Source organism: Manis pentadactyla, chromosome 11 (assembly GCF_030020395.1).
Source record: "Manis pentadactyla isolate mManPen7 chromosome 11, mManPen7.hap1, whole genome shotgun sequence".
NCBI classification, from domain to species: domain Eukaryota; kingdom Metazoa; phylum Chordata; class Mammalia; order Pholidota; family Manidae; genus Manis; species Manis pentadactyla.
Window position 1 is genome coordinate 90,437,745 of NC_080029.1, and position 27,521 is coordinate 90,465,265.

Consider the following 27,521-nt stretch of genomic DNA (forward strand, 5'->3'; position numbering starts at 1 on the left):
CGATGTGGAGCATCTTTTCATGTGCCTGTTGGCCATCTGAATTTCTTCTTTGGAGAACTGTCTGTTCAGCTCCTCTGCCCATTTTTTAACTGGATTATTTGCTTTTTGTTGGTTGAGGTGCGTGAGCTCTTTACATATTTTGGATGTCAACCCTTTATTGGATCTGTCATTTACGAATATATTCTCCCATACTGTAGGGTACCTTTTTGTTTTATTGATGGTGTCCTTTGCTGTACAGAAGCTTTTCAGCTTGATACAGTCCCACTTGTTCATTTTTGCTTTTGTTTCCCTTGCCCGGGGAGATATGTTCATGAAGAAGTCGCTAATGTTTATGTCCAAGAGATTTCTGCCTATGTGTTTTTCTAAGAGTTTTATGGTTTCATGACTTACATTCAGGTCTTTGATCCATTTCGAATTTACTTTTGTGTATGGGGTTAGACAGGGATCCAGTTTCATTCTCTTACATGTAGCTGTCCAGTTTTGCCAGCACCATCTGTTGAAGAGACTGTCCTTTCCCCATTGTATGTCCATGGCTCCTTTATCATATATTAATTGACCATATATGTTTGGGTTAATGTCTGGAGTCTCTAATCTGTTCCACTGGTCTGTGGCTCTGTTCTTGTGCCAGTACCAAATTGTCTTGATTACTATGGCTTTGTAGTAGAGCTTGAAGTTGGGGAGTGAGATCCCCGCCACTTTATTCTTCTTTCTCAGGATTGCTTTGGCTATTCGGGGTCTTTGGTGTTTCCATATGAATTTTTGAACTATTTATTCCAGTTTGTTGAAGAATGTTGTTGGTAATTTGATAGGGATTGCATCAAATCTGTATATTGCTTTGGGCAGGATGGTCATTTTGACGATATTATTTCTTCCTAGGCAAGAGCATGGGATGAGTTTCCATCTGTTAGTGACCTCTTTAATTTCTCTTAAGAGTATCTTGTAGATTTCAGGGTATAGGTCTTTCACTTCCTTGGTTAGGTTTATTCCTAGGTATTTTATTCTTTCTGATGCAATTGCGAATGGAATTGTTTTCCTGATTTCTCTTTCTAATGGTTCATTGTTAGTGTATAGAAAAGCCACAGATTTCTATGTGTTAATTTTGTATCCTGCAACTTTGCTGTATTTCGATATCAGTTCTAGTAGTTTTGGGGTGGAGTCTTTAGGGTTTTTTATGTACAATATCATGTCATCTGCAAATAGTGACAGTTTAACTTCTTCTTTACCAATCTGGATTCCTTGTATTTCTTTGTTTTGTCTTATTGCCATGGCTAGGACCTCCAGTACTATGTTAAATAACAGTGGGGAGAGTGGGCATCCCTGTCTTGTTCCCGATCTCAGAGGAAAAGCTTTCAGCTTCTTGCTGTTCAGTATGATGTTGGCTGTGGGTTTATCATATATGGCCTTTACTATGTTGAGGTACTTGCCCTCTATACCCATTTTGCTGAGAGTTTTTATCATGAATGGATGTTGAATTTTGTCGAATGCTTTTTCAGCATCTATGGAGATGATCATGTGGTTTTTGTCTTTCTTTTTGTTTATGTGGTGGATGATGTTGATGGATTTTCGAATGTTGTACCATCCTTGCTTCCCTGAAGTTAGGTATCTTTTAAAGGTGGCACAACATTCCTAGTCATCCCTGAACTTTCTGTAATTCAACCCCATGTCTGAAAACACTGCTGGATGATTATCACTTACTATGTGGTTTGTAGGGACTGTGTCATACTTACCACTTTTGTGCATTCAAGAGGGCTTATGGTACAGAAAGATCAACCATTACACTAAGGGTATCTCTTATCCAAGTAAACGTTTGTTATTTAGGGAAGACTTAGAAAACTTGATCTACCAATATAATTAAATTTCCTGGAACCTTATAAAGCAAGGATCCCTTTTGCTCCACTTAAAGCAGCAAAGATAAAGAGTAGCCAAGTGTATATCTTTTTTCCCCTCCCTTCAGTATCCCTTTCATTAAACAAATATGAATACCAGTACTCTCAGATGGATTCTTGTGGCTCAGTAACTGCTAACCAAAGTAAGTTCCAATACTGATTGAACTAATAAAATTAAAATTGTGCCTTTTCACAGTGAGGAAGTCTTGAGACCTATACTACAGTTCTAGTAGATACTATTTTTAAAACTTAAGAAGCCAAAGGGGTTATGCACAAGATGTACTCTTGGCATTTGAGTAGTGATTCTCAACCAGGATTAAAAATACATGTGCCTGGAACCACCGCAGGGATTCTGAGTCTGTAGGTTGGGGTGAGGGCAGGAACTGGTTTTTTTTTTGGTATCATTAATATACAATCACATGAGCAACATTGTGGTTACTAGTTTCCCCCCATTATCAAGTTCCCACCACATACCCCATTATAGTCACTGTACATCAGCATAATAAGATGCTATAGAGTCACTACTTGTCTTCTCTGTGCTATACTGCCCTCCCCGTGTCCCCCCCCCAAATTGTGTGTGCTAATCATAATTATTTTTAAAAAACTCGAAGATGATTGCAATATCCTGCGTCTGCAGCTGAGAATAAGTACTACAGGGGAGAGGTAGGGCAAGGTCCTTTAGAAACTTGCTATTTCAGCCTGGCTGGCAGACGAGCAGCACCTGAGGTTTGTTAGAAATGCAGAATTGAGGGGCAAACCCCATCTAGTGAATAGAATTTGCATTTTAACATCTGTGAGTTATAAGCACATTTAAGTTTGAGAAACACTATTGTAGAACCTATGTTTATGTTATTTTTAAAACACTGGAATGCTTTTTTTCAAGCAAAATCTTATATGGAACTCAATAGTAGGAAATAGATTAAAAGCCTTACTATTCTGGTTGATGAAGAAGGATAGGGAGTCCAGAGCCCCACCTGCTTAATCTCTACCTAGGTCTCCCATCCTCTAGCCCACCCATCAGTTTGAAAATTACTGTCTTAGAATACAAGTTGAGAAGACAGGTTAGTTGTGGATCAGTGGCATGCAAACAGAGGTATCAGCATAACTCAGTACCAGTTTCAGCAAGTATCTTTCACTCCTTTCAAGATTACTAAAGAAAAGCAAATATTAACACACCCAAAGATGACTATAAAAGGATTAGGTTCATCTGAAGTAGCAGTGATGATGATGGCTATCATTTCCTGAACATTTACTAAGTGACAATCACTATTGTAAGAATTTACCTGGTTTTGCTTACTTAATGCTCACTACAGTCTTTAAGGTAGGTGTTACTGTCACTTCTATTTTACAGGTGTTAAAGTCTCTGAAGTGATATAGACAGTAGATAATGGAGCTAGGATTGGGACTCAAGTAAAAGACTGTCTCTAGAGCCTTTCTTTGGCTTACTCCTTCTGCTGTTCCCACATGGAACAGAAGCTCACCATCCCTAGGGGAAAAAAAAGGCGTGGGGAGAAGCCCCATGAAGTTCTTTATATATTCTGTCCATAACCCCCATCTATCATCGTCATAAAGACAGGTAACTGGGCACTTGAAAAAGGCAAATGTTTATATATCCCTAACAAGAACCTTCCATTCTGAGTCTTTTTTTTTTAATTTCAAAGTTGCCTCTGATACTCATTTTAACCCAATTTCACTTTTTCATAAAACAATTTGGAGGAAAGACTCAGTATGATCCACAAATCTGAAGAACTGGTATAACTATATTTTCTTGAACATGCTCCTTTCTGTCTCTGAGGTATATCACCATCAAAAAGTAAGGCTCCTCTTAATATCTATTACAACCTCTGTTGCCCAAGCAAATTACAAGCTGCTGACTTGGCAAGTAACACAGCCCAGCTAGGCAGTCATTCTCCCCCTTTCTAAAACAAGCCCTCTGGAGTAAGACCCAAGCATCACCAATCTTGTGTGTAGGTCAACTATAATCTGCCTCCACCCTACTTGTGTTATTCTCTTTTCTACTATACCATAAGCTCCGGTCACATGGAACTGCTCTTCTCCAAAATCTTGTACCTTCCCATCTCTGTGCTTTTCTACATCTAGCTTCCTTAGTAAAGAATGCCCTTGCCCTTTGTGGGTAAAACTGTAATATTTCCAGAATATCTTGCCTGGCTTCAGTATATCTGCATATTAATAGATGTTTAGAGGTGGAAAGAAGTATGGCTTTAGTGCATTAGCAACATTCCTCAAGGGTGGAGAGAAGTTCATCTCCATATCAATGGGTAATTACCTGGGCAACAGAGGGCTTATCTGTACCCGAGAGGAGAAAGGAGGGCCAGTTTTGCTTCCGTGGAATAGGAAAGAGAGAAGGGCCCGGACAGCAGTTTGTAAGCAATAAATGGATTTTAAACTTTATTTTTCCCTTTGACTGATTTTGGTTTTTAGAGGTATTTTGCCCCGGGATTTCCTCTCCACGGACTTACGCCCTTGATGGTTGAAATTTACTGAAGTTCAGTTCAGATGTCACTTTCTATGTGGAGCCTTCCTTAAGGGACCCATTTAGTAATAAATGGATCCATCTTGCTATTGTCAGCTATGTTTATGCTTCATTTTTGGCATTAGTTGTCAGAGTATACTTCATAATCGTGTGTGTGTGTGATACATACCCTTCATTAGATACAGTCTTTGAAGTCAAAGACCACATTTAATTGATATTTACATCTGCCTTGCAAAATGCCTCGCTCACAGGTGGCATGAAAAAGAAATGAACCAAATAGAATAAATACAGAGTGGTTGTAAGCTGACGTATTTCCTTCTATCATTCCTATGATCTAATAAAAATGCTAGACTCATAGACACCGAGAAGTGACTCCCAAGGGGGAGAGGAGTGACCAGGGTTGGGGGCAGCAGGAGAAGGGGGACTCTTGAACCACTGTGATGTACATTTGATAAAATTAAAAAAAAGAAAGCTAGTTAACAGCAATCCCAATTTGCTTTTCACTCCATGAAGCAGTTTAGATTCCCCAGCTTCCCAGTATATTCAGGATCACAGCTCCCAAAGGTAACTTGGATTTCTAAGAGAAGCCAGCTCATAAATGATATAATGTCTGTTCAGGTGAATCCTTCATCAGCAGGTACTTGCTGACTTGGCAAGTAACACTTGCCAGTAGCTCAGATGTCATTAGCTATGGATTATCTGGATTTAATTTTGCATTGCACTATTTTCATATATTGGTGCAGTTCAGATTTGTCTGGTTTTCAGTACTTTTATCGTATTCCATACAGCACTGGCTGACCCCTTCCAAGTACTTTCGCACTGCATAGAAAATACTTGTTTATTTTCTTAAACTACAGACCCAACTGTTTGATTTAACAGGAATGAACCTCAAAAGAGATGATGGAGAGATAAAGTAAGTCATCTGTAGTAAGTTAAAAGCTCTCTGCAACTACCACACAATAACAAGAGGCAGGAGGTGTCCCAAACTAGGGTAAAAATGGTGGTGGTAGGAAAAGTTTTGTCTGGTATCAGCTGACACCACCATCACAACTGCAGAGGGGCCATGTCTGTTTCCACAGTACCTCCACCAGTCAAGACGTAACAGGAGACTTAGCAAACATGAAGTAAAACAACAACATAACATTCAGTGATCTACTATATCCTCCCCTACTTATGTCCTTGACTTCTGCCCATGGCACCCTAAAAATTACTGGCCCTGAAAATTAAGCAAGTCTTCTTTTTGATAAAACATTTGACATATTCACAAGAAATTTAAATTAAAGCCATATCTTCACCTAAGAGAAAGACGCTGTCAATCACTTTTAGAAAATACTGAGCAAATACTAAGCATTCAAAACTAGTATTTCTCACAAAATGAAAACCCAACCATATATGCGAATTTTTACTGTCTTTTAGTTCCTCTGAATCACAGAAACAGACAAACAGATAGTCAATGTAAAGGAACAGAAAAACTCCAAAAGGCTGTTGGATGTAAGAGATGCTGCATGCTCTACAAGTTATACAATGGAGCTTCAATGCCACCTTGAGTTTCTAGCTCCTATTCTACTGTAAACTTTCTTTCCCTCTTTGATACACAGGGTACAAGACGTCAAGGGAAAAAGAGAATCCTGAAAAAATGTTTTTTAAAATCCAAAACACAAACACACACAACATCTTGAGAATGAAAAGCAAGGCGAGGGTCAAGGTATTTTTTTTTTTTTTTAAAGAAAAGGTCATGTGTACTCAAGGAAAAGCATCTATACAGAAGCATCTTTCTATAACATGATCTGTAGGGTTCAGGCACCAGGTCATGTTTTAAACCTGAAACATGGCTCCAGTGACTGTTTACAGTGAAAGCTCCCGTTACAAAAGTGACTGAAAAACTTTTTGAGAAGGTAAAGAGATGTAGACCTAATTCTGCACTACCCAAGATTCACAATACATTTATGTTTCACTAAATGATCAGACATACAATAAACATGGTAGGCTTTAAACTAACTTTATGAGAGCTAATCTCCTAGAATACAGTTCAAGTAAATAATATTAAGTAGATACAAAAATGAACTTTCAGGAAATTTAATGTTGAAGGAAAAAGAATAGCATAGCATTAAGGAAACCAGACAATGGTTTCATTTTAGTTTCTCTGTAAAACATACAAACCAGCTGCAATAATTTCTGGCTTTAGCATCCTAGATGCGTGTTATACATATGGCTAAGGAATGTTAGCACTTGTGGAATTCAGGTTTTAAATCTCTTTTCCCTAATTTAGAATTCCCCATAGAGATGCAACTACATTTAGAGAAGATTCTCCAGCTGCCACGTTTACTAAGCCTACTTACACAGTCCACATCACCCCACCCCTCCAAAAGATCTGATGGATTCAAGAAAGATAGGAAAATGACCCTGGATGGGTAAGGTTTACAGCATTCATCCTGAACAAAATTATCACACTTTGAATTATTAATTTTGGTAATATTTATGAGTATTTGCTTATAAGTACATAGAAGTATGCAATATACAGAATAAGGAACTAAAATGTAGGACTGTATCAGACTTAAACCACACAGACTCACCTACATCTATCAGAATTGGTTCTATGTTGGTGGCTCATCCAGTTTCCCTTAGGAACTTCCCCTTAATATGAACAAACTTTTAAGGCTCTATAATGTACTGATACAGCCTTGGAAAAGAAATATCATCACTTCCCTAACAAAATCCTTAGAATACTATCTTTTTCTGTAATTCTGAGCATTGCAAGATCACTACTTCATCTGTAATTCCCTGACTCTTCCAGACAAAGCAAGTGTACTTATTAGATAGAGTCCCACTGAACAGTTTCGACTGTTGCATCATTTGGTCTGAACAATGTTAAACATGTAAGTAGTCCTTTTATTTTGAATTACTGCTATTAGGATCTTTAACATAATCAAGATTTACATCAAAGACAATGGCTTAATTACCTCTTTTATAGTCACTTATAAGCATTTTTCTATTAGTTAGAAAGAGGTGACCTATTCATAACACAAATCAGAAAGTTTAGCCTGTGAATAGCATTCAAGGGGGTAAACATTATATTAAACATAAGACTTAGTGATTACATTGACCTTGAATATCATTTGTAATGTCTCTTGCTAAAACAGGTTGCTGATTATTAAAAAGAGTCCACCACTGAATTCAGATAAACTCACTGCAAAATTTAGCAAGCCAACCTTGGCTCCCACAGAACCTAAATTCTTCCCTATCACTACCCTTCAATTCCTGCTGTACTGATACAATCTCTACTCCCTCATTCCTAGATAGGACTAATCATGGTCCAATTTCATTTATTTATTACCAACTACTTCTTTGAGTAGCAGGGTTAGACTATGTAGCCTTAGATTTATAAAGCTTATGAAAAAACATGAGAATATTTACACCCTACTGACATCCAAGTGCTTTAGTCTCTCAGTAGCTTTCCAACTTTCTTGTACTAAAGAATTATTACTCTGGTCATTTTTCACTATCTGTCCTCACTTTCACTCTGTTTCTATATCCATGACTTCCTTTCCCTCAAGTAATATGCCACTCACTACTCAAACAACGAGAAAGTAGTGAGAACATCAACATAAAAGGAACTAAAGTAGCAAGGCTGCCCTGCACCAGGATGAATGCTATAAACCTTACCCACGGCTATATCTTTCACCATAATCCAGTGGTTGTCAACTCTGGATATTAGAATCGCCTCAGGAGCTTTTAAATATCCTGATGACTAGGCTTCATCAAAACTTATTAAACAAGAATCTCTGGGGATGGGACCAGACACCAGTATTTGTTAAAGCTCCCCCAGGAGACTGCAATGTATAATCAAGTTGAGAACCACTACATTAACTCAGGTAGAATAGCTGCTCTTGGGTTTTTTATATGAAGAACTAATCCCAAATCTTGTTTTCCACACAAAATTTCAGAGGACTTTTCAAGAAATTCCTAGGCTCTGATCTACTTTAAAATTAGGGAATTTATTCCATAGTAAAGGAGGGGAGTAGGTGGTGCTCTACTTCACAGGTATAGGGAAAGAGACAGAAGTTCTTTGCATACTCTCACATCTGCCAGGAGCTGCTTTTTCTCCCTTTATAGACAGTAAACTCACAAAGATATGAGTTTGGGGTTCCTATTAAGCATTCCTGCAAGTCAAGGTGTCCTAGATCCGCCAAGGTTCCTTCTCCTACCTCCAGCAGGTCTATCATCCTGGTCATCTGGGAGTAGATAAGGACCCTATGTCCTTGAGACTTGAGTCGAGTCAGCAGGACATCAAGGGCATACAGCTTTCCACTGTCAGTGATGAGGCTCTCCTTGCCTAGGGAGAAGAAAAGCAGGGAGGGCAAAACTGTATTTAACTGAAGTAGCAAAATCACTCACTGCAAAGCTGTATGCAGCCAAAATTACTACAATTAGGATGCTTGTCATCATGAAAGGAAATTCTATAGAGAAGTAAGTCCACCCTGTTAAATCATGATCCAGGAAGAAATATCCTGAAAGAGGGAGGTATAGGTTCCCTTCCAACTGACAGTTCGCCATCAGACAGCAGCTAAAGCGTTTGAAAGCTTCCTTGCTGTACATCCTTACACAGTGGATAGAAGGCACACACAGACATCTAAGAGTGATGTCCACATCGTATTTGCTGTATGTAATCTAAGAAATCTGTTTTTTCTTTGTTCATCCTATCTCTAGATACCTGTTTCTCTTGGTTCTGCGGTTAAATGGTTTGCCTCCTGAAAACATGAGAATGCAGAGTAACAAGGACTGTTCCTGCCTATCCCTGGAGCCACTTAAACATCAAGAAATGCAAATAAACATACCCACTCTTGCCTTTTTAAAAAAAACAAAACTCTCTCTCCTGGACGATTTCAAACAGGCTGGCTGGTAAATGTCATTATCCTAAACAGTAATTCAATAAAGGCCTTAGGCTTGTTCAGCTTCTCAGAAAGACTGACTATGGGTTTCTGTGAAATGGAAGCTGCTTTTACTTGTGCTTTCTCCTTTCTCTTTCCATTAAAAAAAAAAGGCATTTCAGCCAGAATTAACTCACAATTTTTCATCCTATCCATTCAGTATCATTCAACTCCCATCATATTTCAGGAAGCAGAGTTTCCTGTTTCCAGACTGGTCCATAAACATGCCCTGAACAACTGCTGCTATTAAGAAGGGGAGAGATGAGGTTTAAGGGACTGGGAGATTTAAAAGTATATAGGGAAGTAGCTATGGGACACAAAAAGGGAAAGGCTAGAGATATTACATAGACAACAGATGGCTAAAAGTAAAAAAGAAAATTGTTAGAAAAACATACTGTCTTATCTCGGTTTCAGGATTTGAACCTATGGTTTTTTCCCCCTGAACTGCAAAGGCTTACTGAGAGGAATCCAATACTTCTCAACAGTTATTTCTCTGTGTTTGCCAGTATTTGCCAAGTGTACAATTATTGTATAAACTGAAGAAGAACGGATGTGCTGACAGCACCATAACAAATCATCAGCCCCTCTGTTTTTGCTACAAAGCCACAGGTCCTGATGTTTACTTCTCTGCACTGCAGCCTGCCTTTTCCCACCTTCGGAACGCTGCCAGGCCACATCTCTCCCTTTACCACCCCCTCCCTGACGCTGTGGCACACACCTTTGTTCAGCCTCTTTGTTTGGTCCTGTTTAGATTATTGAAATGCTCTTCTTTTTGTTGGTCTCCTTACCAACACAATCAAATGACTGCAGCTGGGACAGAACCAACTGCTAAGTCCTCTCCCTGGCACCAGACAAGGAGGCCTGTATAAATTCCAAGTCTGATCAGGCAGCAACACTTTCATAACAACTTCAAGGTTTTCTTCTTGTCACAATTACCCTTCTATTTTAATTGGATTCCCTGGGGTCCCTCAATTTTAATAGCTCCTAAACATCCCCCACAGAGCTACCAACCAACTTTAGACAATAAGTTTCTTTCTTTTCTCATTAAAAGCACAGGAAGGTAAGAAAAAAAAGCAGCCCATATATTTTTCAGTCACTCACTGAGAGTGGGCAAGCTAAACTCATCAGATTTCTGCAGCCTGCTTATCTTCTCTCTCCATTCATACATACTCCCTCAACGCAAACATTTAAGCATATACAAATATGTCTCGTATCTGAATTTTGAAAAGCCTTATCTAAAAATCATTGATGTGATGGTTTTCACACATTCCTGCTTCCAACATCTACTTTATATTGTTAATCAGAATGCATGAACTGATGCTAAGATTAAGAAAGCTCAGAGATGAAGATGTATGTATACTTACAGTAGGGATAGACCTGTGATGTGCCTGAAAGAAGCACTACATGGTACCTGTTGTTAGCTTGTTAATGTGTAGGTGAGGAAGGTGGAAGTGGATGGAATGGATTTCTTTGGATTGCCCTGAAGAAAAAGGCCTAAGAAGAAAGACTTCAGCAATAATCTTCAAACACTTTAAGCAATCAACAGTATTTTTGCTTCTCCGGTGAGCATGCTAGACAGAGGAAGTCAGCCTCCAGGATTTGTCCTTAGGAAGGTATGCAAAAAAAACAAACAAACCAGGTTTTCTTTCTCTGCATACACTGGTGTGTAGGCTCTGCATACTTCTGGGCCTGGCATCCATTACCCCAATTTTCAGGAGATACCAAAGTTGCACTGGACAAGAGCACACCACCTGTTGCTAAGCAGGGCTTAGAGCCAAGAGGAGAGAAATTCTCCAGAAATTAAACTGATTAGGCCAAGTCAAACCCATGCCCAGCTCTTTCTGTAAAAAAGGAGCTCAGAAAATGCTGACCAGACCTATCCTACTTTCTTACAATATTCCCTACAATCCTATGGTACAATCTTACAGTTTTACTTAGATACAAGTTCTTACTGACTGCAGTATAAAATCCTGCTCAGAGACAAAATGAATATATCCCATGGCAGTAAAATTAGGATAACATGAAATTATCTCCTTTTTCTAAGGACAGGAGACTTCTGCAGGGATTGTACATCTTTTTCCTGGTAAAACATGGAGACGCATTCAAGGTGTGTGCAATCTAGACTTTGGTCAGTCTCTTAAGCAGTATGATGGAACTAACCCTTCCCCAGGAAACAGAAAATGTAAAAGCAAGTATAGAGGAAAGAGGGATAAAAAGCAGATTCCAGTGACACCCCCCACCCCAACCCCTCACTGCCCTGCACCAGCCAGTCTACAAAGCACAATGGGGTCAGTGAGGAGCTGGTTGGTTCTCACAGTAAACAGCCAGTGAGGCTGTTGCTTTTTATCGATGCAAAAAGAACTCAGACACTTCCTGCTATTTAAACAAGGCCCATTTTTCTTTCAAAGAACAGGAAAAGCCACAAGAGATTCCCACAGAGCTAGCAATAAGCCTTCTACTCCTGTACTGGGAACTTAGGAGCTAGAATGAAGAAGGGAGAGAAGAAGTAAAGTGTCTTGCTTCTTTCAATACCTGTGCTCATCTTCTGCCTGGGATTCGTGGCCTCCATGCCTGCTAGATTTTATTCCTTTATTCCTTCTACTACTAAGGCCTACTTTATTTACACTTGAGCTTTCCCTTTGCTTTCCAACAATATACCTTCACTCACTGCTTTCATGTGTTCTAAATCAGGTATGAGGCCATATATAAATAATATTGCTCTCATATATGCATAATGGCATCTTCCAGTTCAAAGCACCCTGAAGTTACTATCAGGTTGACCAAAGTCCCTTAACACTTGACAAAAAGTTAACATTAAATGGAAAAATCAGGCCTTAAACCCTGGAATCCAGTTACCTCTTAAAAATAGCAGATTCTCTCTTTTGAATACTTAGCTCTAGTTCGTTTCCATTACATACTAAAAGATGAACATAATCGAAGTATCAGAGATTTTGCACAACCCAAAATAACACAGTAGTTAAGTTACCACTCCAGCTTGCCAGCAGGTGTAAAAGCAAAGCACATAAGCTTATGAACCCTGTGTTTGGTTTCCTTAAAAGTAGTCTCACTAAAGCAAAGATGAAAACCCAATTTCCTTTCAACCCTTGACCTTGACCCTAGGAGGTCTGGGAATCTGCTAGTATTTTGGCACAAAACATACTGTTTTTCTTTTGGTTATCATTCAGATCTCTAGTGCTTCGTGCAGGACACTGTTTATGCTACTTAGGATGGGTCTTTCTATGAGTGATGACATTCTCATTCATTCCATTGGCAATGGCACAAGACAACTACACTCACCCGACCTGGAGCTTTCTGACCAAGTTTATTTCTATGCCACGGACCCCCACCTCCTTCCCCTTTTAAAGACTGGAATTCTTTCTCAGCAATAAGCTTGCCAAAGGAGAACACTTAAGCAACAAATAAAAAATACACTTCTCTCTCAAGTCACAAATTACTTAAGTATTCTTACCTGTAAGTTACCAAGGACAAAAGGAAACAGAAACCCCAAAGAACTCTGAATTCCAAATACCTAAAACAGCCACATGGAGTATACTCTCTGGTCCCTTGCCAAAGCTAGGAACATATCCCAAAAGAATGTAAGACTCACCTGGAATCCTGATGAAAGACCAGCCATTCTGAGGCCTGATGCTCCACAGTCCTCCAGTTGGCTCTGGGAAGAACTGAGATCGCCGATTTAGCCAGTGTGCCGCCAGTTCAGGGGCCCCATTCAACAAACACTGCTTGGCTGCCAGACTCCCTCCTTCCTTCAGCACTCGTTGCTCATGTTCTGCACTTGGGTCATTGCAGTAAGAATCCAATGGCACTGCGGTGACCTGCAGTGAAAAATTCGTACGAGATGATTCTTTCACACTTCATATTCATGAAGCCTTCTGAACCTCAACTTTGAAATCAGACCAATGTGGGTAATTCTTAAGGCTAGTGATTTTAACTTCCCCGTTCTGACAAACTAAGCTGTTCCTAATAACCGACTTAGTGAGCTTTCCCAGGTAAAAGCCCAACCTCTTACATGAACCTGCAACAAACTAAGGATCCAAAGAGCACTTGAGTGTGCGGACAAACTGGGATACTAGGTCAGGAATAATTCTATCACAGATGTATATATATCTGATCAGTCTGCCACCTCCCTTCACGCTAGGTAGTGCTTTCAGTAGAATTCTTTTAGCTATACACAGGATGGTGAGGCAAAGGGAACTGGAGGTAGTTAGTCATCATTAAAGAACTAAAAAGTACTTGCCCGGTACATTTAAAACTATCTTTAACACATCTGTGGCAAAGCTCTCAAGTTTATCATCACTTCTCTTCCCCGACCAGGTTGCCAACTGAAAATTCTAACAGAAGATAAGAGAGCCTTTCTTTTAGGCCATAAGCTGGGAGAGGGTGGGGGTAAAGAAAGCAACTGCTAAAGAGTAGTAGATTCATTTCTTGGCTAAGGCAGAGGCCATACACAGATTCTTACCTCACCACAAGGTACAACACTCAAAAACTTCCCCCCAATGGAATAGAAAGCTCCTGCCAATTTAGAAACTTAGGCTTAATCCTCCTTTAGCAATCTGGGTGTCCCACTCTATTAAGCAGCTGTGTATTCTGATAGCTGTCAAATCATTTGACAAGGAGCTTGAGTTACTTTTAGTTAAAATCTGGAAGCTATGCAGCAGACTCACGGACTCCAAGAAGGGACTAGTGGTTACCAAAGGGGAGGGGTTGGGGAGGATGGGTGGGGAGGGAGAAGGGAATTAAGGGGCACTATAGTTCATAATCACAATATAGGTGGGTCACAGGGAAGGCAGTACAGCATGGAGAAGACAAGCAGTGACTCTACATTGTCTTACTATGCTGATGGATAGTGACTACAATGGTGGGGGGGTAAGGACTTGACAATATGGGTGAATGTTGAAACCACAATGTTGTTCACGTGAAACCTTCATAAGATTATATATCAATACTTTAATAAAAAAAAATTTGGAGGCTGTGGCTATCTGCAAGCCCAGGTTAGTAAAAATGCTTAAGTCCCATTATAAGCAGTACCTTGTTCAGAACAACCTTGGAGCTAAACCAAGAGATAGGGGAGATGGCTATAAGGAGAAAGGGCAGAGGTGTTGGGAGACATCTGAAAATAAAACCCTGCTGTTTCTAGTTAGGGAGTTCTATTGTTTCTGTTATTTCTTGGAAGTTAGACACTTAGGAATATCTATCTTGCTATTAACTTTTCCATTTTCATGCCCATTTTTAAGGCAATGGTTGTCAAGTTTTGGTATGTCTAAGAACTTTCTTAGGAACTTATCTCAGATGCAGATATTGATCTAGGTTTTTGAGAGTACCCCTGCATCTCAGGCCACGCCTTGAGAAATACTGCCTGGGGTACATTAACAGCTCGCTGACTACAGGGCTGCAGGTGCCTCTTGCTGGGGAGTAGAGGATACCAAAACCAGAAAAAGAGCACCATTTACGAATAACCATAGATTCCACTACTCTGACTTGCAGCTGAACTGAATTTGTTAGAGAGCAGTGCCATCTACGGTCCAGATGCAAAGCTACAGAGGGTCACAGCAAGCTGGGCCCCAGGAGCTCCAAAACCCAGGCAGACTCACACACAAACATGTTTACCTACACAGTACCAGGAGCAGGTTTTGGTAATTTCATATCACCTTTACTACCAAAAGGAGTTTGCTCTCTTGCCTCCAAGTTAATTCATTTTTCCTACTAGAGGCTGCGCACAGGCATATAAAAACCGAAATACAGAGCAGATGGATAAAAACTGGGTTTCTCCCTGCTATGGCTTGTTCTGACAGTAGCCCAGTAGATACTAGACTAGAGCTGACATCTACCATATAAGGTATGAGTCCCAGAACCTCACCATCAAAGGTGGCTATATACTGCCATAAAAATGGTTTAAGAAGCAATGGTCTGGTCTGGACTACAGTAGTATGACCAGTTCTATGCATCTCAAACATGAACTGTCTTGCATGAGTAAAGCATACTTAATCTTTTCTTATGATAGACTCATACTGACCAATTTTTATACTCAAAGATAACTGCTCTGATTTTTTTCTTTGTTTATTCTGTGGAAAAGAAGAACTTATACTGGAGTTATATATAAAGTCTCTGGTCCCGTATTCTCAAGATGGGAAATCAAAAGCTAGAAACTGTGCATGAAGGATAGGGGGAGAACAGTGACAAGAGAAAAATGTTTTTCCTGCCTAGAACTCATTTCTAGGCACTCTTATAGTTTAAAAACAAAACAACTTCTTTCAGTTGTAAACTTTCACCTATTTTCCAATTTCATTTTGCTGATCTCCATCCAAGTCTAGGATTGAAAGCTGGGAGGTTTGCAAGGCACAGCTCCTAGTGGAATATTTTTTAATGTTTTGATAAGCTTCTTTGGCAGGAGTCCTGGATCAAGATACATGCAGAATCATAGAATGTCATGTTGTAAGTACGTAAGCAGTGAACTCATGAGATACAAAAGGAGGCAAATAAGTCAATTTCTGCTTAAACTGTGCTTTCCAAGTCAGCTCTTAGACAGCATCCACCAGTTCTGCTAACACCAAGTGGCCTTCCTGATTGCTCAGAAGCAGGGGGAGATGAAGCGTGATATACCATTCTTCCCTCCCCCAAATGGAAATGCATATGCTCTTTAGTTTCACATGAGCTAACCCCGGTTTCTTGCTCCATTAAATTCCTAAACTACAACTACAGTATCATCAGGGGCTGTCTCATCAAGCATTCTGCGCATCCTTCCTGAGGGCATGTATGTTCCTGTTCTAGCTCTAGGAAGCGTGACCACTCCAAGCGCTTCAGTTTTTTGGTAAGATGTATTCCCAGGGTCTTAGTTTATTAACTGCAAAATTTCCTCAGCCAAAGAGAAAATGGCTCCTGTGATTCCTTCCTTAGTGGCATAGTTCTTCCTGAACTGACCCAAAAGTTTTCATAGCATGTGCAAGGAAAATTAATTTGTGTTGACTCAAGGCCAGGGTTGAGACTTCAGAGGAAATTAGTTTCTCCCCACTACAGATGGGTTAGAAATCACCATTATCTCATGAAAGGTGGTCTGATGAGAAAAGAGGTTTTAAGTGTATAAAAAATTTAGACATGTTTAAAACTCCTGTGTCTGTCCTTATAACCATGGTGTAATCAGTCCCATTTTCAGGTTTAGCACATGCTATGTGAAAAACCATGGGGAGAGAGGGACTGAGTAGGAAAGGAGGGTGAAGGGGAGAAGCCCTTCAGGCAAACGATAAAAGTTTTCTCCTGTCCCCTGCTACCACACACCTTTATGCTATCAGAGTCTTCTTCAAGCTACATTTATTATTCTTTACGGAAACTTAAATATTTTTATTCAGGGAAATAGTTTTAGACTTTGGGTTCCATAGAAAACAACACTCAAGTAGTACAAATATAATTACAGTTCAAGGCAGTTCTCTTTTTATTGTCTCTATAAAACACTGGGAAGATGTAAAAATCTCTTGACATACCTCTCTCAGAAATCTGGACTTTTAGATTAGGCCTTTTGATCTGTACATCAGACTGAGAGAATGAGAATGAAGCGAATCACACAACTATGAAGCCTGAAGATTGTTCCCTATGGAAGCACTTGGCTTTAGATGATTCCTAGATAAAGTTGCATTTCTCAGCATTAACTTAAGCTTCAAAAACCATGAATGCTTTAGAAGAACTGGACACTTACAAAAGCCACATACTTTCTCGAGAGCCAACACAAATTAAAGTTGATAGTAGCCAGGGAATCAAGTCCATGTAGCACAGGATCAGCAGAAAGAAATTTAGGCAGGCGGAAGTCAATGGGATTGAGTATTAGCACCTCATTTCTCTTCACTGCCTTTCTTTCGACCCTCTGCCAGACTCTGATCTTTGATAATAAAGGATGCAAGCCAATATGAATGGTAAAAATTCCACTAAGGAAGAAATATAACTGAAAACAGTAGTCTTGCTACTGCAGTCAATGGAGAAAACAAGGTAAAAACACAGACGGATAAGAAATATCAGCCTCTTAGAATATTTTGGCTAACTTAAAGTTGCCCCTTACAGCAAAAGGAAACAACCTGGGAAGACAGAAACTTGTTCTTTGCTCTAATCACAGAATTTGGCCATATCTCTACTCTGCCTCTCTCCTTTCATACACTCCTTCATGGTTTTAAGAAAGTTTTTGTCTGGTTCTGATTGATAAAGACACAAAAGAGAATAAAGGATGTAAGCAACATAAACAACTGCAGTGTGCCAAGGGGAGCCTTTGCAATGATGCTGTTAACAATCACCAGAGTGCCCTGTTTTGATAAACTGGGTATTAGGAAGGATCTAACAGCTGTTCAAAGTTGAAACCACAAAGAAACTACCCCCAATCTGCAAACAAGATTATGACTGCAGAATGTTGAATATGGCACAACAGTTGCTTTTCAGAAGGAACACAGTTGTAAACCACAGTCCAGACAGGGCTGCTGAGGAAAGTGAAAGAAAGCCAACTAGGGAATTTCTTGACGCTGGAGTATTGCTCCCTTTTGTTATCTGGACACAGTACTGCGGTGATTAGTCCAGATCAAATCTCCCTCCCAATCTGGCCCCCTCCTCTGAAAAACCCTCAAAAACCTCAATGCAGGTGGCAATTGGCTCCCTCTCCTTTTCAAATAGTCTACTGTCCCTGACCCGGTTGTTGGGTGATAATCTACCTGACAGATGGCTTGCTCCCATGGTAGATGAAAGCCCCTAACTAAATAAGAGGGACTACAGGGGCGAGACGCGGTCAGGGCAAGAAGCCACTGCTATCTACCATACAACTGTTCTCAAACCAACCCAACTCAAAGCAAGAAGTGCTTTCTTGGGAAAGCCAGGACCATGGATTATCTTCCTAAATACTGAGGATTTATATGCTTCTCAAAGTCCAAACAGCTTAAAACAGTTCTGTTTAAGAAATGGATCCCTTCAAGGTTGATTTACTTCTCAAATACCATCTATTTTGTCTCTTCCCTTCTGTGGTACTTACTCGTGGACTGGCCACACACAAAAAAGATGGCAGCTCAGTAAGCAGGCAGCAACGAAGTGAGGAAGTAGCTGATCTCCGCTGATGGATGACCTGGTCTGAGTAGCCACCTACTGCTTTACAGTGGCTGCTGAAAACCAGAGACTACAAAACAAAAATGCAAATTAGTGCCACTGACAATTATGTTTAATGTCAGTAAACATGTCACATATCAAACACTTGACTTAAAGACATTCTTCCTAGCAAATATTAGGTCTAACAAATAATTAACCACTACTTAGAATCCAATGTGTAATATAGTGAAGAATTCCAATGTCATTTCCAATTCTCTCTCTGGAAGACATACTGTTATTTGTAAACAGTCACAGCATAAGTTTCATTAGACAAACACTATGTGTATATATGGGGGAGTCTGGTTCATTTATTACACCATGGACACAAACTCATGTCTTGAGCTAAAAACCATGCCTCAGTGGCCAACAGTATTTTAAGTCAGATCTGCTTAGCATCATGTGTATATACTAACAAAGTAGTGTGGTTCTATCAAGGTTAGCTGTTTTAATTTACTTGGCAATATCAATGCAAATTGTCAGAAACAGGAAACAATGATCTCTTTAGTTCCCCTATCTGATTACCATTTAAAATTATTCATTTATATTACTGTAATACATTTAAACAGACTCAGAGCTCACGTTAGAGCTTCAGTTTACAGTCACTCACATGAAAGATTTGAATGTATGGACTGTTCACACACAAGAACCTGTCAGTAGGACTTCAGCTCTACACTGCAGCTGCAGTTCTTTCTTTGGTGCAATCTTAGACATTTTATCTTTCAATCTTCATTCTTGACTTGTTTACTATTTGTTTTACTGGTTTCTTAAATAAGGCAGGTTGATAAACTAAATAGCCATATGGACGAAGATGAATGCACAATAGAGTCAAACTGTACATTGTTCTAGGGTCAAGAACACAAACTGCAAGAAGAACAGTAACCAGGACCCTCTGCAGAGAACAGTTGTAATCCCAGTACCAAAAGCTTCCACTACCAAATATCTTCAAGGCTTCTTCCTTTGTTCAGTACTTCTCCTGAAGAAGATAGGTTCTTCAGGATCATAGCTTGAGAGAAGCCATCTCAAGTTGCCTACTAGGACATGTGTATCATAATCTGCTTCCATGAACCAATCAGCAACTTCTAAATAATGGTCATGAACAAACTGAAAGGCTTTAACTGGCTCTAGAAGAGTTGGGTGGTCTTCAGTGGTTTCTACTCACATAATACAGAAGTCTTTACAATTCTTTATCATAGTGCTGGGCCTATATAGCTTTGACACACATTTGACCTTTTTCTCTAGATGTTATTATCCAGAAAAGAATTTTAACTTCCTGGTAGAAATTTTCAGCATTACTGTATTCTCATCTTTATGTTAGCTAGCATCTGCGTTGAAGTTCACCTACCTCTCACGTTTACATTCATAATCATCTGAATGCTAGTGTGAGGACCACTATGAAGATAATTAGACTAGGTATTACCTGTTCTTTCAACACTGAATACTAAACAGCTAAGAATATTACCAAAAATATCTATTGCTAATGCACAGATGAAGGTAAAAAAAAATGTAGTCAATTTTCTTGTTTTCCAAAAGTGCACTTCTGATTAGCAGCAGCAGCTCCCCTTGACCCTCCTGCAGGGTGAGAGAAGGGATGACACAAGTCTAACAACAACAGCTCATGTCATCCAGCTATAGGAGTAATTTAGGGCTGCTGGTTTGGGGTTACAAGGCTACCCCGGTGGCTGAGGTAGCTGCAGTAGCTGACCTAAGAATTTCGAATTCTTTACTAACTTCTAAAGAGCGGTATCTAAACAATGTCTCTGTCAGGGATCTCAGTCACCCTCATTTTAAGTATTCTCAAATGACAAAATCCAAGAGAAGCCTGTTTCTTATTTCATTCCTAGAATATAAAGGTGAAAAATGAAAGAATGAACATTTCCTCAAATTACTTTTTCAACACTGCAGTTATTAAGAAGAAAGGGATACAACATTCACTGTCATTTTAGTACAGTATGTTATTTGAAATACTTTTCTGGAAAAAGTCTAATAATACTTCTATTTCCAGGGCTGGTCATTCCTATATTAGATGTTCACTCATCTTATATGAGCTAGGTTAAGATCTCACTGGAAATAACTATGTCAAGGTGATTTGTAGCTTTCTGATTCCAGATTAAAAAAAAAAACACCTCACTAGCTTAAAATGCTCAACACAAACAGCCTTAACTTTAGAAAAACCCTGACTATTCCCACTATGTATTAGTGAATCTATATTTTTCTAGATTTTTTCATAACATTGGTTCCATCAAATCTTCCATAGAACAGGTTGTCCTTGGTACCACGCTACCCACGTTCCCTTCACATAATGACATGGACTGCTAGACACTGCTAGTTACAGAAGAATTTAATGCTTAATACAGAAGAACACAAAGGACACCGTAAACACCATTGTGTAGGATGTCTTGGCGGGGTAGGGACAGAACAGAAGGTTCATTACTTCTTTAATCTATTCCAGCCTAAAACAAGTTAGAAAAAAGAAAGAGAGTGTTACACTATGAGAGATGTGATTGTTATAATCGGGCCACAGGTTTTGCTACTCTGTTGTCTCTCGTGCTCTTGAATGTCTTGTTACTATGTGGGCACTGGCATCTGTGTGTGTCTTGCTGCCAGCACCACAGTATGTACACAGTAGTGAAGTTAGGCTTTTGTAGTCTTTTAGCACCATGCAAAAGCCTCAAGTGAAAATAACCACAGCAAGATGGTAGGCCACACAGTTATATACTTCTTGTCACAGTGTAGCACAGAAAACACACAGATGTTTTCCCCTCAGATACAAACTTACCCATTTAACAAAGGGCCATACTTTGCTCTTCATGTCTTGGTTAAAATTAGAATAATACTTATTAGTCACATTAGGTTTTCATGACTTAGAAATTTTCTACTTTAATTCTTAAGGAATGTATCGAACTTAAATGTAGAGAAAAGTTCTCATTTTAAATAAAGTTTATAGATCAACTGCTAGACTAAGATTCTATTTTCACAGATATTTTAAGTGATCAAAGAAGGTGAAAATAAAATACACAAAAACCCTGAACACAATGGCTTCCCAGAGCTTTCCATAGCTTTCCATGAGGGTGTAGTCAGCTCTCATCTCAGAAAATGACAACAGATACAATGCTGTAGTTACAAATTAACATAAAGCAGAAGTTTTGAAAACTTCTTGTTTGTGGGATTCTTCATCAATAGCCAGTCAAAGCTAATCATTTAACAGAGAACTGTGTTTAAAACTTAAACACATACCACACTCTCTTCAAAATGGTTATATTTAGATCCTTTTGATTTATTTTAGTTTACTTTAGATTTATTTTAGTTTAAATTGCAAAATCTGAAATGCCCCCAATTTCTATGAGCTAGCTAGTGGCTCAGTAGAACTGTAGTGTTTATAAAGCTTTCACTACATGGCACCTAAGTAGACCATTACTATGACGACAGTTTCACTGAGGTTAAGATAGGAGATGGAATCAGTGCCACTAGAGCTTTCCCCCTGGCTATCTGAAGGTAGAGCATTTCTATGCAACCTTTCCTAAATTACAAACTTTCCTAAGTGAACTGAAGAAACAATTACCATTAATTTATATGGAAAAATTTTGAGCATTTCAATGTTCAAACAATAAGCTCTCTTAGGCTTTTCTGATATCTTAGGACACATCTTGCTAACAGATGCACAAAATAGATCGAGATAAAGCACACATGCTCACAGACATGGTTCACAGCTATGGCAGCTTGAAGCTGAGATGCATAATGCAGTTCCCTGGGAAGGAGCTTGGTGGGGCCCCTCTCCTGCTTGGGTTCACGCTGCTTCTGTATCAACTCACTGCAAAATAAATGCTGAACGCTATTCTCACTTTTCACCTTTCTTTGTAAAAGTGAAAACCGTCTTTGGATTTCTTTCAGTTAGTGGAAGTAGGTACTAATGTAGATCTTTCGTAAAAGCAAAGTGGCATCACGCAAACTTTCAAAAAGAGGGGGATACCTGTACTCTGTTTCTGCTAATCATCTTTAACATGACATTTAACTGGATATGGTATAAAATCTGTTCTGCCTCCCCAAAAGATGAATAAGTGGTTATTTCCTACAGATACACTTCTTGTCACAGTGTAGCACAGAATTTTGTCTTATTCTTCTAAGCAAAACAAGATTAAAATGAAAAAAGAAAGATTTCTATGTGTGAGACTTACATTCTTTAACCCCTGGCAAAACCATACAAGAAAGTTCTGACCAGAGCCCACAGTGGGGGTGTGTGAGAATGAATTCATGAAAATCTTGAATGAAATACTATTCCTTCTTGAAATTCTCACCAGTAAAGCAGGGTGGAGCATAAGGGAATTAAGTACAACACAGGGAATCATGTTGGCTTTTACTACACAAGCATCACAGAGAAGGAAATATCAGACAAGCATTCACGTCAAGTAAGAGATTTTAAAAAGTCTTCAACTTTGTTCAAAACACCCCTGTCATCTGATCTGTGTCATCAGCCAGAGGTCTTGGATCCTTGATGTTTCTGTATCATTCCAAAACCAGTTTATGAAAATGATACTTCCTTGAAGTCTATAATATAGAATTCAAATCAGTATACTACATGAGAGTAAGGATTTTATAGGCACATTGGGAGGAAAAAGAGCTTGTTGTCCAGATTCCTTCACATTCATGGCAGGGAAGGAAGAGAAGAGAATTGGGTAGACTGCTGAATATGACTCAGAGAGGATGTGTTCTGAGACACCTTACCACAGCACGAAAAAGACAACATGTAGCTAAGTCAACACTCATTACTTTTCTTTAGACAGGAAGTTGTATTTAGGGGACAGGCTGGTGGAATAGTACCTACTACTCTTTATAAAACAAATGAAGGTAGAGAAGAGATCAGAATGAAGGATCTTCTACATTAAGAGGACAAAGCTGAATATGGGAAAATTAATTCAAAACTAATTTGGTAGCTACAAAAGAATTTTCTTTGAAATTACTGTTTGAGTAGTACAAGACTCCTAAGAATTTTAGCTTTTCTCCTTGTCTCATCTCTCAGGTCTGTCAATATAAAGGTAAGAATAACCCCAAACTTCACTTTTAAGAATGACCTTAAACATGGAATCTGGATTCAATTCAAATGTTTTTCCATCAAAACTCAGAAACATAATTGCTTAATTGCATATTAAAACAAGGCTATTCCACTTCCTAGTATTACAAGAGATAGCAAAACAAAGAATCGGAGAAACAGCCACTCTTCAGCATATATGTTTACAAATAATCTAAGTTAAATCATCAGAACTATGTTGGCAAATCAAAATTCAAGATACAATAGAACAGAGCTTGGAATAAAACATTTTGCTCATAAAGAACTAGGGCTTATGAGAAATGAATTCCTGTTGAAGATGAAAGCCAGATATTACACCATATTACTATATTTTCCAGCTGACATTTTCTATGGCTAACAGAACTGTGAACAGATGGGTGACATGGAGAGCAGGGAGACATACCTACATCCTTTCTAATTTAAGAACTTTCATGGTATCAGTTAGAATCCATTGCCAAAATCTCCGAACAGGGAATACCAAAACAAGCTTTATAATGAAGTAACTAATGTAAAGGCATCAGCCCAGCAATTAGGGGCTGTGGTTATTTTAAGGTTAGTTCCACAAATTCTTTGATACCTCTCTCTTCAAAGGGTAGGATCTAATTCGCCTCCCCTTGATTGAGGGCTAGACTTAATGACTCCCAAAACCAGGTCCTGAAAGGCATCATGGCTCCTCCTTGCTCTTTCCTGTGAATCACACATTTGGGGAGGCGTCAGGGGGAAGCAAGTACTAGGTCATGAGGACACTCAAGCAGCCCCAAGGAACTGAGTGAGGCCTCTGGCCAACAGCCTGCACCAACTTGCCAGGCATGTGAGTGAGCTGATCCTACAGCTCAAGTCACTCTTTCAGATAACGATAACCCTAGCTGGTTACCTTGATTGCAACTTTGCAAGATTTTCTGAGCCAGAACCACCTACCTAAAACTGCTCCCAAGTTCGTGACCAACAGAAACTGTGAGATTATTATAAACTGTTAGGTCTTGAGTAATATTTTACATAGGTATAGATAACAGTACAGAGGCTAACATTCACAGTTGACCCTTTTTCCAATTACTCTTCAGATTTCTATACATTAGCTGCTCTCTGCTGGTATTCTCAGCCTGCAAGAAATGCTTTCTATGTGTGAGACTTACATTCTTTAACCCCTGGCAAAACGATAAAAGAAAGTTCTGACCAGAGCCCACAGTGGGGGGGTGTGAGAATGAATTCATGGAAGTCTTGAATGAAATATTATTCCTTCTTGAAATTCTCACCAGTAAAGCAGGGTGGAGCATAAGGGAATTAAGTAGAACACAGGGAACCATGTTGGCTTTTACTCCACAAGCATCACAGAGAAGGAAATATCAGACAAACATTCACGTCAAGTTAGAGATTTTAAAAAGCCTTGAATGAAATATTATTCTCTTGAACTCTGGGTTTTCAGCTCAAATGCAGGACAAAAATAACTGACATACAATAAAAATCAATGAATGATCAAACAAGTTACCAATCTTACCCATGTTCCCCAACAGACAAAGAAAAATTAGAACACTTCACAAAATTCTATTTTAAATACTAAGTAAGACTATTATAATTTAATTTTAGACTGGAGGACACTCCCTCAGATGAGAATGCACACAAGTTCCAAAGGGAAAACCAACACTAATACAATCCACTAGCACTCACTAAGTCACTCAGCAAACATTTATTTAACCTTGTAAGTGCAAGGCACCGACACTCCCTAAATAAGAGGAACTATATAAAATGTCCAAACACCTAAGTTGTTTTCTCACTTGGAAGGAAAAGGAATGAAGGGGAAAAAAATGAAACAACTGCTTAATAGCACTTTTTTTTCATGTTAAGCTTAGTTTCAGTTTCTCTGGATACTGTAAAACATTCTTCGGGGTAGAGAAGTAAACTTTCTATCACAGACCTCCTACCAGCATTCACTAGAGTTTTCTACCATATAAAAAAGGACGTTAACCACTTTCGCATCCCCATCAATTATCTCTCTTATGTATTCAATTTCCCTTTGCTGCCTTCTTGCTTTTCAGTCTTCAAATCTGAGTCTCCTCTCTTACAAACTCAACTTTGATTTAAACCCAACTGCCCCTCCTGAAATACTTTCCTATTCTTTTTAACTGACATGTTGCACTTCATTACCCACTCTCTGCAAGTCCTAACCAGAATCTTTTCCCCTCCAAATCCCTGAAGTGGGTCTTCTCTGTTCTATATGCACTCCTAACATCAAAGAGCTCCTTATATCATTCCTAACTGTTCGCTTTAAACTTGATAAACAATTTACCATTCTCTCTGGATCCTCTCTTGAACTCTGGGTTTTGGAAGTGATTCCTCCACTGCCAATGCCCATACATACCCTAATCCATCAGAGTCCCGTGACCCTTTCGGCTATATGGTTGGGGATTGTCTACTGCTTTATGGTCTTTCCACTACTACCATTTCCTGGGTCCTTAGGACTTAGTACTTGGAACTTTTGATTAACATCCTCAACATGGACCCCTGTGTCCCAGCTTTCCTAATGTCATACTCTGAGACTGAACTTCATCAAATACCAATGGCAGAGATTCCCACTGGTGTGCTAAATGACTGAGTGATTTAGCAGTCTTTCTAAAGCCAGCAATCACATTATTCCTTTCCATGGCTTGATAGTAGCCACCAAAACTTTATTCCCCCAGGACTACAACTGTAGCATCTGCTGAAGAAAACAAGCCAAAAAAGGTTGACTCCTGGTTTAATATCTAAACCCTAACAGACTGGTATTGAAAGATTCCCACAACTTATCTTTCTGGCCCTTTTCCTTACTATTGTCCTTTACTTTGGTTTAAATCTTTAACCTAGAATATCTTTCCTTCTATCCAGTTCCCTACCATCAAGATCTTACTTAGACAATACCAGTTCTATGAGGACTCTGTCATTTCAACCAAAAATGATCTCCCATTCTGAACTTTACCACTATCATTTACCTATTCTGGTAGTTAATTATGTCTTCCTTCAACTCTTAAATAAATTTTAAAGTCTTTTTAAGTTTGTATGTGTATTTTTGCTAGATGCATGAATGATTTTTCAAATCAGAAAACAGGAACCATGACTGTTAACACACCTTGTCCGGAGTACATACTGGTTCATGACAAGATTGTAAGCAACACTAATTACATGAGCTTTCTCTCTGCAGGAGTAGACTGACACTGGGAAGAGGCTATTCTGAAGGTAGCCTGGACCAGGAGAAAAAAGCACTACAAAACCCCCAACTATTAAGCCAAGGTCACATTCTAACATTGGAGATTCATCAATCAGTAAACTCTTATGATACACAAATCAATGTGCCATTTATTCAATCCCATTGGGCCTTGGAATGAAACTGAAAATGGCATGTGAGAGAAAGAGAGAAAGGGTGTATGTGTGGGGGAAAAAAGTACTCTCTCTAGTAAACACTAGGTCATCCCCCCATTGCCATTTCATATTATGCTTCTTTTACTGTCCAAATCAGTGGTCTCCAAAGAAAGCACAGGCAAGCTTCGGAATGTACATACGTTTATAATTATAAATTTAAATAATACATATGTATTGGCAGAATGAATTAAGAATGTTTTAAATAACAGGAACACATAATCAAAAAACATTTGGGACCACTGGCCAGCACTATCTACATTAAAGTAAGATTAAAAGCTGATTCTAAAATTTACATGAAAATGAAAAGCCCAAGATCAGTCACATTAACACTTAAGAAAAACAAAGTTAGAGGACCCATATTACCACTTATCAGGGATTATGAAGCCACAGTTAGTAAGACAGAATGGTACCAGTTCAAAAACAGACAGATGGACTAATGGAACAAAAGAATCCAGAAGCACATCTACACATATACAGCCCCTTGCTTGATAAAAGTGATGCCATTGTGCAGTAAAGATGGTCTGTTCAATAAACAGAGCTGGGTCAAAGGGATATGGATATCTATATGTGAAAAAAACAACAACACTTAACACAGACAAAACCCCCAATTCCTTATTGATGTGAACGTGAAAGGTAAA

The 27,521-nt window shown here is 39.1% G+C and overlaps 1 protein-coding gene across 2 annotated transcripts in view; it reads right to left on the reverse strand.

Annotated features, from left to right (window-relative positions):
• INO80 (INO80 complex ATPase subunit) overlaps positions 1–27,521 on the reverse strand; it is a 136,974-nt gene that overhangs the window by 34,548 nt on the left and 74,905 nt on the right. For both annotated transcript variants that reach the window (XM_057488702.1, XM_036923814.2), the window contains exons 25-27: positions 18,322–18,462; positions 12,916–13,141; positions 8,586–8,713 (exon numbers count right to left, since the gene is read on the reverse strand). In XM_057488702.1, the coding sequence (XP_057344685.1) occupies positions 8,586–8,713; positions 12,916–13,141; positions 18,322–18,462 (495 nt within the window). The remainder of the gene's footprint in view (positions 1–8,585; positions 8,714–12,915; positions 13,142–18,321; positions 18,463–27,521) is intronic.